General features: G+C 34.5%; 1 protein-coding gene across 1 annotated transcript in view; it reads left to right on the forward strand.

Moving 5' to 3' along the window:
• LOC148945150 (nuclear pore complex protein Nup98-Nup96-like) overlaps window positions 1–10867 on the forward strand; it is a 56988-nt gene extending 46121 nt beyond the window's left edge. Inside the window, exons 5-7 of the mRNA XM_089098955.1 lie at window positions 2999–4271; window positions 6611–6969; window positions 10605–10867. Of these exons, the coding sequence (XP_088955081.1) occupies window positions 2999–4271; window positions 6611–6969; window positions 10605–10867 (1895 nt within the window). The remainder of the gene's footprint in view (window positions 1–2998; window positions 4272–6610; window positions 6970–10604) is intronic.
• Window positions 10868–13926: the final 3059 nt, after the last annotated feature.

Here is a 13926-nt window from a genome sequence, read left to right on the forward strand (position 1 = left end):
TTTTTCCAGTGGCCTGTGAGTAGAAGGAAGTAGCATAAAAGCTAGAATTTAATGGAAATTAGGTGCTGCGATTGCAAAATGAGTGAGATATTACAAAATGTTGGCTGGAGCCAACGAAAGAAGTTTAAGGTTTTCCCCCCAATTTGGGTTTGCACACATTGAGGTTGTAAACGCGTTTATTGATGCCAGTGCTTCTGGCTCTCGATTAGTCCCTGAGAGAGCAGGACGTAGACTGCGCTTGCGCGCCTTTGATTCTTTAATTCATGAGCGGTTTAAAAGAAATAAATCGATTTACCAGGTTCTTTGCTACTCAGCATTTATTGAAACTATTGTTTGCATCTCAAAAGATATGGTGTTTTTTGAATACATTTATATTATTTATAAGTGAGGTTTTGCTCAAGAAAAAGGTCGATTGACTGTCTTAACTGTTATAGACTGCTTTAACCAAAATTTCCCTTTTGTACAACTACAGTCCTTTCTAATGATTTTTTTTTCTTTCGACATGACAAAGGAATTAATTAACTTCTAATATATGTAATGTAGAAAAAGATATATCTATTACGCTTAGCATGGTGTAAAATTTATGATAAATGTAAAGTAGAACTGATGCTATCAACCCGTCTAAAGTGGAGTAAAACCATCTATTTAATAATGGTGTGCTTAGAGATAATGGGAACCATTCTCATGGGAAAATGAGAATGAGAAAAGATTTATTGAAAAACAATGTACTGTTCATACTATATTCATGTAATATTTGAAATCTGAATGGTATTTGTGATGAAATGTAATGATAAACAGTACAGCAATGATTTATACGATAAAAAAAAACTGGAAAATTATCCGCTAAAATGTTTTTTACTTGAAGAAAAAGGGCTACCAGCATATTTACACGACTTTGGTACGTGTCTAGAACTATATACAAATAAAATAAAAGTGAAAAAAATAAAAAGATTGAGTCCTTTTGGGGAAGGTGGCAAAAGCTGAGACATTGAATAGGGTGAAATTGGAGTGGTTGTGAGAGGGTAATTACAAAACACTGCAATGACATATCGTTTTGAAATGAAATACAATGAAATGAAAATATTGAAAAATGGTAGTACTTTTATAAGACAGTGAACTTTTAATCTCATCTTGTTTGGGGGTTTTATTGGTTTGGGATTTTATTTAGATTTATCTAATGTTTCACCTTTTGGAAAAACTGTCAGTTTTTTGTATGTTGATTACACTAGAGCCCAATAAATATCCGACTTTAACTTTAAGAATAACTAGTCGGTATTTTGCCGGACGAAAAGCTACGGTATGTGACAACTTTAATTGCTTCTGTACTTAAGAATAGTTTTATTAGACTATGTTAGAGGTATTTTCTTTTCCTGGCTACGTAACTGTTTTGGCGGGTGAAGTAACTATATTTACTGGCTAATGGACTGGTTTTAGTGTATTTTAGATGTGGGCCTGTATATCTTCTTTACATTTAAGTTCAAGCTCACAATACTTAGCGAAAGCAAAAAAAACCTTCCAATTCACACTCCATGTTGGTCCAGACGCCGCTCCAAAATATTTTGACGAGGCAACTTGATTGGATAGCTCTTCTTAAAGAGCTTAATACCACCTGAAGTAAAGCAACCATGTCCTTTCTCAAAGATTCTAAAAAAAGAACTAAAATAAGAAAACAAAGGAAAAAATTCCCCTGTCAGGTTTTGAAGGCATGACTTTTCTGCTTAAAATGGCAAATGAATTACTTTAGACGGTGTAATAATAACGATAGTGAAGAATGCAATCCATGTATACACAGTCTGAAGAACATAATTGTAACCCAAATCAAAATTTTCAAATACTTGATCAAGATCGATGTATTTCCATAAAGATCACGATTTTGTTTTCCATACTGTCTGCTCGCTAACTAGCCTAGTAGCAGAAAATGGAAAATGTATGAAAGAAAATATAGTAAGCTGAGAGAAAATTTATTTTTGCCATTTCGTTTGACATAGACTTGCATAAATGAATGTTTTTGTAACAGGTAAGGCGATCCAAGTTTTCCTTGTTTGGAAACAGATGTTGAAAGTACAATTAATCGTATTTTCTTAACGAGTATAAAAGAGTACTAAATTTCAACTCATTGGAATTACCCAGGAGTTGGATATCGCTATTAGACAAGTTGTTGACCCTATCGTTTGTCTTTGGCCGCCATTGCTGATTGTTGTTCTTTGGACTGGACATTGACAATTCTATCCAGTACAGTAACATCAGTAGGAAAGAGGTCTAGGAAATTAAGCAAACTGTCAAGTCTTTCAACCAAGTTGGTATTGCATTACTAAATTTTTTTTTTTCGCATACAACTGAACTGAATGGGAGTATGAAGGTCATTACTCAGCTTGTTTGGACCATTATTCACCATCTGTCTCAAAGCCAATTTCAACTAATTATTTCATGTCTAACCTAAACTTTAAGGACAGTAATAATCTGCTGTACAAGACTTTTGCCAGTACGAGTCAATTTTCATTCTTTGCTTGTGCTTGTACAATGAAACTAATAATGTTGAAGTATGTAGCAAGGCGGGAAGCTGGTTAATAGAATTATCTAAGAAAGAGGGAAAAATCATATTAATGTGTAATGGTTTCAATCAGGGCTCTGAATGGAACCATTTGAACGAAAAAGTATAATGGTGTTTTCATGATAATTCTCGTTCTGGAAAATTATTAGTGTGATATTTTTTTTCTAGGTCTTTGATTTTGGCTTTCTTCATTTTCGTTTTATTCCATGTTCTTCTTTTCTTGGGCTTATGACGCCTTTTTAATGATACAGATGTATCATTAGTATTGATTTTTTGCTCGAATTTCCATGGTCTGAAGTCCAATTTTTTATTTAATTTTACATCTTGTGTTTCGACATCATCATAAGCCTATAAACACTTTTGCACTTGAGTGTTCACAAGTATATTCTTATAAAAAGCAAAATGAAATTTCTTGCTACTATATATTTATATGCTTTTAATATTCAGGTGCGATGTTTGGTGCAACGGCTACTCCCGGTTTGTTTGGTGCAAATACTACAACTCAGCCATCCACTGGTGGACTGTTTGGTCAGCAGCAGAGGTCTATTTTTGGTTCGACACAGACAGCAACACCTGGCCTTGGTTCCTCTACTGGTATTTTTGGTCAACAGCCACAGCAGCAACAACAGACGTCGCTCTTTGGAGCTAAAACGTTCGGTGTGCCAACTACCACTGCAAGTGGGTTTAGTTTTCCAAGTGCAGCAACTTCTAGTGCTGGAGGTGGTCTTTTTGGTGCTAAGCCTTTTGGTGCCGCTGCTCCGAGCGCAGGAGTGTTTAGTGCTGCTCCCACAACATCAGCTCCGTCCTTTGGATCAACGACTGGTGGATTTGGAAGTCAAGCTACCTCTCCATTTGGTGCAAAACCATCCATTTTTGGACCGACCACCACCACGAGTTCTTTTTTTTCTTCACCTGCAACATCAACAGGAAGTCTGTTTGGCCAGCAAAAATCACCCTTTGGAGCTCCATCTGCTCCGTTTGGGGCTGCTACTACTACAACATCTTCCCTGTTTGCACCGACTACTTCAACAACACCATTTGGTTCCTCCCAAACAGGGTTTGGCTTTGGCCAAACTCAATCGCCATTCAGTGCTAAACCCCCAACTGGTGGATTCGGAACTGGCTCTAACTTTGCCACTAATCCTAGTCCTTTTGGTGCTCAAGTGGCTGCACCATCAACTACACCTTTTGGGAGCACAACTACAAATATTTTTGGGTTGAATCAGCCAACTGCAAGTACTTTCGGGCTACCTCCTCCTACTCAAACTCCAGTGCCACAAGTTGCACCGCCTAGCTCGCTTCTGGCTACACAGTTGATGGCGATTTCGCAAAGCACATATTCAGATAATCCCGTTCTTCGAAATATCATCGAAGGTCCTGTAAAGCGAGAGGAGCTTTTAAAACCATCTGTTCAACAATTAACGCCATCCACTAAGACAACTGTGCCTTCATATTACAAAGTCTCTCCCCGTATAGGTACTACAGCAAAGCCAATGGCTCTTACTTCGAATGTAAAGGTGGGACTTTTTGAGGGTTTGGAAGAAGATGAACGGAAGCCAGCCGATGATTTGCTTTTCAAACCAAGACAAAGTGTTAAGAAACTGACTTTGAAACCAAAAGGAGGCAATCGTGTTATTCTTGATTTAAATGGCATCCAGTCACCTCCAGTAGACCGCATTAATGGAGAGGTGATGTCAGTATCTCGAGACATAATGCAGAGGTAAGTAAAGTCTCTTATTTTTCTCGTGAAGCATTTTCTTTTGACAATAAAACAGTGTGTGGATCCACAATTTTCGTGTGTACAAAATTTTATATAAAAATAGACAAACTAAACAATAGTGATTCGAAAAAAATATTTTTTTTATACATATTTACTAAACACAAATTTTTTCAATACTCATAAATGAAATCTCAACTATTTCTTACTCATTCAGATTATTATATTTTAATGTCATTCAATAATAAAAAAAGGAAGTGTGTAAGAAATTGTTTATGGGTTAAAAAAAATATAAATGGCAAGTATTAGGGTAAAGTAATACTACAAATCAAGTTAAAATATACCGATTACTTAGAGTTTCTTAATGTCTTTTTTTATTCGAAGCTCAAAAATATATTCACATTTTTTCTCAGTTTTGTTTGAAAGTTTTCCATTGACTTTTTTGTGTTTCAAGCAAAAGGAAAAAATATAAAAAATAATTAAACCAAAGGCTAAATGCTACATCAAATCTAATTATAATATATCGCATTTAGAAATAAAAATCTGATTTTAAATTAAATTGACTGAAAAGAATTACATAAAAAAAAAAAAAATCTCGCTTTCAACAGTAAAAGTTGTTTGTTTTAAATTACAGTATATCAAAGTTTTCCAAAAAAAACGTGAATAAAAAAAAAATCGTAGAAAACTGACGTTGACGGGTAAGTTCTGATTGTATTTTCAAAATAAGCGCTAACTGTTGCTTTAAAACACACGTGTTTAAAGCCTAAACTGTCTTTCCCAGTGTTACTAGTGTCTACAGACTACTAATGTCTACAGACAAGTTTTGAGAAACCTATTAGATTCCTTCGGATGAAAAATAAACATATTTGATAGCGTTCTCATTAACAATCTACTAGCGTACGCCCTCATCCGTTAATTGATTTTCCATTTAGATTTTCAGTGGAACTGTACATCCCCACAATCCAGATTAGTGTTTATAATCAATCACTCAACAGTCCTATAGTCATTTTGAGTTAATTTTTGTTTTTAATTAATTTCATCACTTCCACCAAGTTGATAATTCAAAAATCAACGGACTCGGTCTTGGAATAGGAAACTGCTAAGGGAGGATATTTCGGCACGTTATCATTTTCTTAATAAGAATTAAAAACCAATAATTACATTGATAGTGCAGCGTTGCGTAGTAACAAACGAAAAATTCAATACCTTCTTAGCTTTAGCCTGTTAAAGTATACATTTTAATTCAAGCTGCAAGTTTATTGGGATTCGGTCGTAAGTCTTTAAGATAGATTAATTTTATCTCGAAACTACAACTTTGTCAGCATTCAGAACATAGGCTGCTTAAGAAACATATGCATTAGTATACCTATCTAGTCAAATTTGTCAAAATGAGTTCTTTTATCTTCGGCTCAGTGTAAAGTAAAAAAAGCCGAAAAAGTAATATTTTTTGTTTAGATTTTTATAGTTAATTTAATAATAATTACATTGATTATCGTTCGCCACCTAGAGGTAATTCTAGACGAACAAGGTTTTCCCCCTCTATGAGGGACAAAAGTTTCCTCTTGTCACTTCTCCGTACTCCTTGCTTTATAAGCTTCAATTTATTTTTCATAGTTTATTTTATGTTTTTCTTAGATCATAGGATCATATATTTGTTAGTCAATTTTTTCCTTTGTATCAGAAATTGGTAGTTTTGTGCATTTTCTGACAATTCCTTTTTTCTTGTGGTTTCAAGAATTGACTTTTCGCTGGATTCGAGAATCCACTTTAGAATACTATTATAAACTTTCAGAATCTGATTGTTAATTTACAAATTGTCCATAAAGAAGCCATACACTGATGTGATGATTACGTTAAAAGAATCTGATTGTTAATTTACAAATTGTCCATAAAGAATCCATACAATGATGTGATGCTTACGTTAAAAGAATCTGATTGTTAATTTACAAATTGTCCATAAAGAAGCCATACAATGATGTAATGCTTACGTTAAAAGAATCTGATTGTTAATTTACAAATTGTCCATAAAGAAGCCATACAATGATGTAATGCTTACGTTAAAACTTTGAGCATGTGATGGAGTTGAATAGAACATTTTTTAATCAAGTACAAATGTATAAATACTAGATAGATTGACAACAAACATGCCTAGTGGCATACTTTTAAAAGATTAGAGGCAAAGTTGTCCGTTCTTATGGACGGATCTGAACCATATTTAATATATATATATATATATATATATATATATATATATATATATATATATATATATATATATATATATATATATATATATATATATATTAACCAGGGTAGAATTTTAAATTATTTTTTATTTCAAGACGTCCTCCTGTATTAGACGACACCGTGGCAGAAATTATAAAACGCCCGCAATCTAGAGCGAAGGACCAGACAATGGCAAGCGATGTCGCGGAAGTGTCACTCGATGGAACTAATAATGAGACTCATCTTGAGTCATATGTTGAGCCGGAGGTGCAAGACTTACCTCCACATCCCTTGGCTATAAACTGTCGAAGATATGGCTATTACACTATACCTAGCTTGGAAGAATTGTCAAGGACAGAGCCTGATCCAGATGGTGCTGTTGTTGTTGAGAATTTCGTTGTTGGACGCGATGGCTATGGAAACATTTTGTTCAAAGGTCCGATGAATGTTGTTGGATTAGATATTGATAAGTATGGTAAGCCACTTTGAATATATATGTTTTTATTTGTTTTCAGTTTCAAAATCCGTCTATCCCCCCTCTTTTTTTTATTTGATTTGTAAGTTAAGTTGTTTGCAAAAATTTATGAATGGATAGAGGACTGAATTCAATTAAGGACATGAACAAGACGAAAATCGGTTGCCTCACTTTGTTATTTGTAATCCTTAAGTGAATTGAATTAAGGACATGAACAAGACGAAAATTGGTCGCCTCACTTCGTTATTTGTAATTCAGCATCCGTCACACTGGCCCAAAAATCTGGAATTCAGCATCCGTCACACTGGCCCAAAAATCTTGAACTCAATTCCAGTTCGAGAATGCAGCAACAAGCGACATTTTCTAAGAGTGGTGAAGAAATATCTTATGACAAGCTAAGCATTTTGTTTATTACGGTTTTCTTTTTCGTTGTTGTAAAATTTAGTTAGAAAATGGCTGTGTATTTTCGCTGGCAATATTTCCAGCGCTAAAGTATGCCACCAGGCATGTGCGCTGTTTTGCGACATTTATTTATGTACGTGTTATAAATAAAAATTTTCTTCTCTTCTACTCTTCTACTCTTAAATTACACGTAGTAACAGTTAATTTGACTAGTATTGAGCAAAAATATCTCAGAGATAAAAGTGGTAAATATTTGTGTTTCAGTTTTCGTAGTAATTTCATTAATGACGGGCAATTAAGTTAAATATATAGTGATTAAAAAAGGGAGTATTTTCAATGAGCAAAAATGTGTATTATCAAATAGGATAATGGGAAACTTGAAAAGTAAATGAATTGATTTAGGTGGTATGGGTATGTCTTCCATATGCAAGTTACAGGAAAAGTTGATTTTGGCTGCCCGCCGGGCGGACTGCTTCTAAAGCCTGCAGTGTGGTATGAGAAAGTGTGGATGTCCCATAGTAGGCTGGGAGAAGACTTTATTTCTTAAAATAAATTAATATGGCCAGATTTAGAGAATTTTTCTAAGGAAAGAGGTTCAATTGTTCCTTAAATACCTCAAAAGTCCCAATTTATCTGGGAGTTGTAAACAGAGTTGTTTCCTTTAGAAAAATTTATGATATAATTATCATTATGATATTTTTATCGTAACACATCCAAATGCAAGAGGGTGGAGTAAGAACGTCTGCCACTGTGTTTACCTTGGGTTACTTTGTGATGTAGGTAGTTTTGATTGTTTTAGTTGGGATTAAAATATTTACAATAAACGAAGGAATACCTAAGTATTTGAGCGTTTTTACAGTTTTTTCCCAGCGTAGTCTGATGCATCTAGACTGCATCTTACCATATTTGGGGCTATGTAGTGGAACTACTCTTAAGTTTACAAATTTAACTAAACAACAATTTTCTTTTACTATTATTTGTTTCTGGGTTTGATTTTGGACTTAGATGATTTAATTAGATAATTTAATATTTTAATCAACTAACTAGTTTATGAAAAAAGAGATTCTCGAAAAGTCTAAATCAAGAGAGAGGACTAAAAAAAAGTGAATTTTGGGCCAAAAAATGTGGGTGCTTCTACATTCTGATTTGCCCTCAATTTTAGTTTCCTAAAACATGGCTCAATTGACTGTCATTGGGGGAGGGGTCGAAAAAATATATTTTTTGTATATCAGAAGAAGATAACTGCTTCAAGAATCTCGCCATACCTCACCATTCCCCCCACACCCCCCCCCCCCCCGATCGTGCTAAGTGAAGAATAATTCTTGTATCGTATTTCAAGACAATATATGCTTTAAGTTGATAATGTTCGCTCTTGACTTACCGCTCATTACTATGAATGACTTGAAAAAAAATCTTTTTTTTTGTATTTTACGACTTGGTTTGTTGCAAACTACATGCAAAACGTTGTAGTTTTAATTGCGATTCCAGTGTCATATTAGTCAAAACAACCAAAATAAAAGTTGAGTATAAAGAAAATACCAGAAAATGTTGTTGTTAAAGTTGCAATATTTTTTGGGTTCTAGGCAGGGTTGCCACCGCTGGTGATTTATCACTAGATCTGGTGATTTTTCACCCTTCTGGTGATTTTCTTGAATCTGGTCATTTCTGGTGATTTTCTTGAATCTGGTCATTTCTGGTGATTTTCATTTTTAATCTGGTGATTTCTGGTGATTTCCATTTAATTCGTGATTTTTTTACCAAATTGGTTAAAGTTCCATGTACGAGTGGTTTCACTGTTCAACTGAATTGAAATAATCAATGACTTTCACATTTTATGTCTTGTTTTTACTTATTTATTCAAAAGAGTTGTATTAATTCGGGCTTTTGTGTATCTTTTTAGCTCGGCAATCGGTTTCCCCATAGTTACAAATTTTAATTTATAAATACATGTGTGGCCCATGTGTGATTAAAACGGATTGAGGCTCAGAAACGAAAAAAAAATTCTCAGGTAATGAAAGCATAGTCCCATATGAACATATATTCAGCAGCCTAGGCTAGGTCTTTTTCAAGTGACTTGACAGTCTCAAGAAACCAAGGGGCTCAGTCTCAAGGGGCTCTCGTCTAAGGAACCAGGGAAATAAGACTTATCACCGTTTGTCTGATATTTCAGCTTAGACTTGACCCACAACAACTTTTCGGAAGTAAAATAAATATATAAGAAATTGACACCATTTCAGTCGTCTTTTTAAGAGCTAAAGTTTACCATCAAGGATACCAACTACGGCAGGGGGATTAAAAACGCTCATAAGCAATTGAAATTCGATTTGAGGACAAAAGAGGATTATTGGGTCTATTCTTTTCAATGGAAACATCGAAAAAAAGGGTATAAGACAAAAAAAAAGTATAATAGTAGTTAAATAAATAAAAAAGCTCTTCATGTCCAGTAACAGGATTTTAGGTAACAATTTCAGTCTTTGCCTGGAATTCCGGTTTTAGGTATAAATTATCTTCCTTCTTGAGCAGTTGACGGCCTTTGAAAAACATAATGTCTTAACTCAGGGTGCCCAGGACGACTTTTTGGTGTAAAGCTTATCATTATTGACCACCGATTTCTGGTAATTTTTTTGGTGATTTTTGTGAAATACTGGAGATTTCTGGTGAAAATCTGGTGATTTCTGGTGATTTTCTTGATGAAAATCTGGTGATTTCTGGTGATTTTCTTGGTGAAAAACTGGTGATTTTTATTTGGTTGTGGTGGCAACCTCGGTTCTAGATACGGAAGCACTCTTCCACTTGGTATGTGTTTGTTCTAAATTAACTCTCAATTTATGCAGTTCATCCTTTTAAAGGTGTAGCGACAACTATATAAGTCTTTAGTTTTTGACTCTCGCTTCTGAAATCTTTTGAGAGTGGTTTTCTACTCGTTTGAGCTTTGAAGGTATAACGCCAACTCCGAGTCACTAACTTTAGGTGCTAAGCTTGAATTGCTATTCTTTAATGTCAAGTTTGTAGTGCTCGAATTCTTAATCACCAGGAGTTTGATTATTGAAACAGCTCTTTCAAAACTTTAGTTCTAGCGACTTCAATTTCTTTGAAATTAAATTACTACTGGTTTCGGCTATAGCTATACATTTTGCATTTACAAATTTTGGATATAAACCACTTAAACGTCGCTAAAGTTGAGGCTTTTATAGTTTACCGTATGTTTTTTTTTACATTTGCTTTCATTTTAGTTTTCATACTCCATAAGCAAGTAAACGTTTATCCGAATGATGATGATAAACCATCAGTCGGAGAAGAGTTCAATCGGAAGGCTCAGGTTACTCTTGACAGGGTTTGGCCCATTGACAAAGCTACTGGACGTGAAATTAGAGACCCCAAACGCCTGGAAGAAAGGCATTATAGAGAAAAGCTGCAGAATTGTTCGGAAAAAAGTGGATCACGGTTTAAGGAATATAGACCTGAAACTGGCTCTTGGGTCTTTGATGTAAGTTAGTTTGTATTGTTGATATCGTCAGGTCTAATCCCGTAGGATGTATCTGTGACCTTCTTCTGAAAATACGCTATTGTGCTCCCAGTGGATCCTGTACATATATAGATAAAACTTAGTGACATATAGATAATAATTACTCTTAACCTGGGTAGAACCTACGCATGCATATCTTAGTTTATGGACATTTTTTTGGAAAGTCCGCTAAAATCAATAATTAAGTTCATAGATTATTTTTTTTATGAAATGCTCAAACTAAAAATATTATTTAATCATAATTATAAACCAAATTACAATTTAATTTATGGCTTAAACTACGAATCCTTAATTACATAAAATGTGTTTATCCTATGAAAATTATGGTAATAATTCTTTTGATTCAAGCAATTGATTCTCGTCAATGAGACAAAAGTGATAAAGATTCTTAAGACTTTCTGGTTTTTTAGTTTTTAATTTTTCACTGCAAATGCGTTCTTAAGATTTTTTTTTTTTTTTTTTTTTTATTCTTTTTGTAGACCTCTACTTTGTCGTGAGCAATGCTTTGGTTTTGTCCTTGTTTTTCCTATACCGCTAATTTCAGTTTATTGTCAGAAAATAGGGTTTAATCGCAACTGTTTTTGCAGAAAGGGTAGATCTTGTGCTGGATTGATGAATATGATATTATATTTCGAAAGATCTATGTAGTTTTTGCCTGGGACTGAACAGGATAGTTTATTCATTTTCGTAGAACAGAGTTTGAAGAGAAAAAGAGCTAACCTTTTTCGCATTCGAAGGCTGATCCCAGGCAATAAAATTAATTTATGACTCTGGAATCAACTTTGAAGCGGAATCACGCAATTCATCCATGGAAGCACTAAGTAGGTTCTTAACTCATCACGCAAGTTTTTCCAATGCCGGTTTTTGGGGTGCTGAATAAATTTACACCTTATCTGAACAGGCATCTCTCAAGTATTTCCTATTAGTACAATTGGAGGACTTATTTTGGGCAGTTGCCCCTCCATCACCCCGTGCCCCTCTCACCGCCAACTTTATAGTCGAAAGAAAGACAAGTAGCACTTTGGCTTAGTCACAAACGTGCAGTGATATTAAATCTGTATGATTGAGGCTCGAAGTTGGCCCTTGACCCCTTCCAACACCCTCTTTCTGCTAAGTTCTCCCCAATAATTCATTGAGCTCTATTCCTATTTTTAGCTGAAAAGTATTTGAGATGTATATAATTGGAAGCATAAAATGGACCTCCGACACCATCCTGCATCGTCAAAATCTTGGCAGAAGAGTAGGAAAAGACAAATATTCCCCTGGACTTAGTCTAACGGTCGACCGTCAGTCCGCCCCTTGCGGACGAAGACGCGCCCAGTAGGATTACTGTTGTAAACTTGAGGGCCTTTTATTTACTATAAAACATTAGCAAACCAAGTGTTTAAGTATTTATATGCGTAATCCAACATTTCGTGGTAAAGAACTTTAAGTAAGGAGCGACCTGGCTCAGTAGTAACCAAAACTCTAAAAGACGGAATTTTGATACCAATAGATATATCAAAAGAATTGGATTTTTATGCTGATTTTAAATATATAAGTTTCATCAAGTTTAGTCCTACCCATCAAAAATTAAGAGCCTGAGAAAATTTGCCTTATTTTGGAAAAAAAGGGTAAATATCCCCTAAAAGCCATAAAATCTTAATGAAAATCATACCACCAGATTCAGTGTATCAGAGAATCCTACTGTAGAGGTTTCAAGCTCCTACCTGCAAAAATCACGTAGGAGGATCTGATCCATGGAGGAATTTTTCATGGGGGAAGAGAATTTCCATGATGGGGGCGCTGGATTTTCCAGCATTATTTAAAAAACTAATCCGAAATTAAATAAAATAAATAAGTTTTTTCAACTGAAAGTAAAGAGTAAAATTAAAATTTAAAACGAACATAAATTATTACGTATATGACGGGGGTTCGTCCCCTCCTCAATACCTCGCTCTTTACGTTAAAGCATTTTTAGTACTTTCAAAAGAGCTATTAATTTCGAATAAACGGCATTTGTGATTCAGGGGTCATTCTTAAAGAATTGGAACAAAATTCGAAATTTAGCGTAAAGAGCGAGGTATTGAAGAGGGGGCAAACCCCCTCATATGCGTAATACAATTATACGAATATAGAAGTTTGAAACGTAAGTTACGTATATTTAATACTAATAAAAACGTTCGTAAATAAAATTGAAAGGTCTAGTGCCAAAAAAATCGGAGGGCAATTAGGCCCCTTCCCGCCCCTTTTTTTCTCAAAATTGTCCGATCAAATTTTTGAGATAGCCATTTAGCCAAAAAAAAAGTAAAATTAATATATAAATTTCGTTTTAATTATTTATGTGCGGGGAGCAAAAATCAAAACCTGCAATAATTCAAAAATGTTCAGAAATTAAATAAAAAAACAAGTTTTTTAAAACTGAAAGTAAGGAGTAACATTAAAACTTAAAACGAATCGAAATTATTCCGTATATGAAATTGGGCTCTCCTCACCGCCTCGCTCTTCACGCTAAAGTTTTTTTATTGTTTTGAAAAGTAGAGTTAGGAGAAATGGTCAAATTTTAGCGTAAAGAGCGGGGCGTTGAGGAGGGGACAACCTCTTTCAAATACAGAATAATTTCTGTTCGTTTTAGGTTTTAATGTCGCACCTTACTTTCAGTTAAAAAAAACTAATTTTTTATTTATTTAATGTTTTTACTGAGCCGACTAAGAGTTATTGTCAATTAAACTAAGTGCTACAAAAGAAAATCTAAACGACAATCTTTCTTCCCTTCAAAAACGTTTATTACTTTTTCTTGGCAGACATTGATGTCTCTATAGATAGTTAGCAGGACTGAACCACTCAATCCTTCTTATACCGTTGAATTTCTTAGCCTTTAATGTACAGTGAAACTTTTTTCCGCAGTAGCTGTACTGACAGGCAACATGTCTAGGACAGCCAAGAGAAGAGAAATATTTTGAAAAAAGGCCGAGTTCTATTCGTGAAGAGAAGACACAGCACAAGAACGCCCTCCTTTGATCAGAACCTTTTCCCATTTGCTGCACAAA

Source organism: Artemia sp. Qi Xiang Cuo, chromosome 13 (genome assembly GCF_049724085.1).
Source record: "Artemia sp. Qi Xiang Cuo chromosome 13, ASM4972408v1, whole genome shotgun sequence".
Lineage (NCBI taxonomy): Eukaryota > Metazoa > Arthropoda > Branchiopoda > Anostraca > Artemiidae > Artemia > Artemia sp. Qi Xiang Cuo.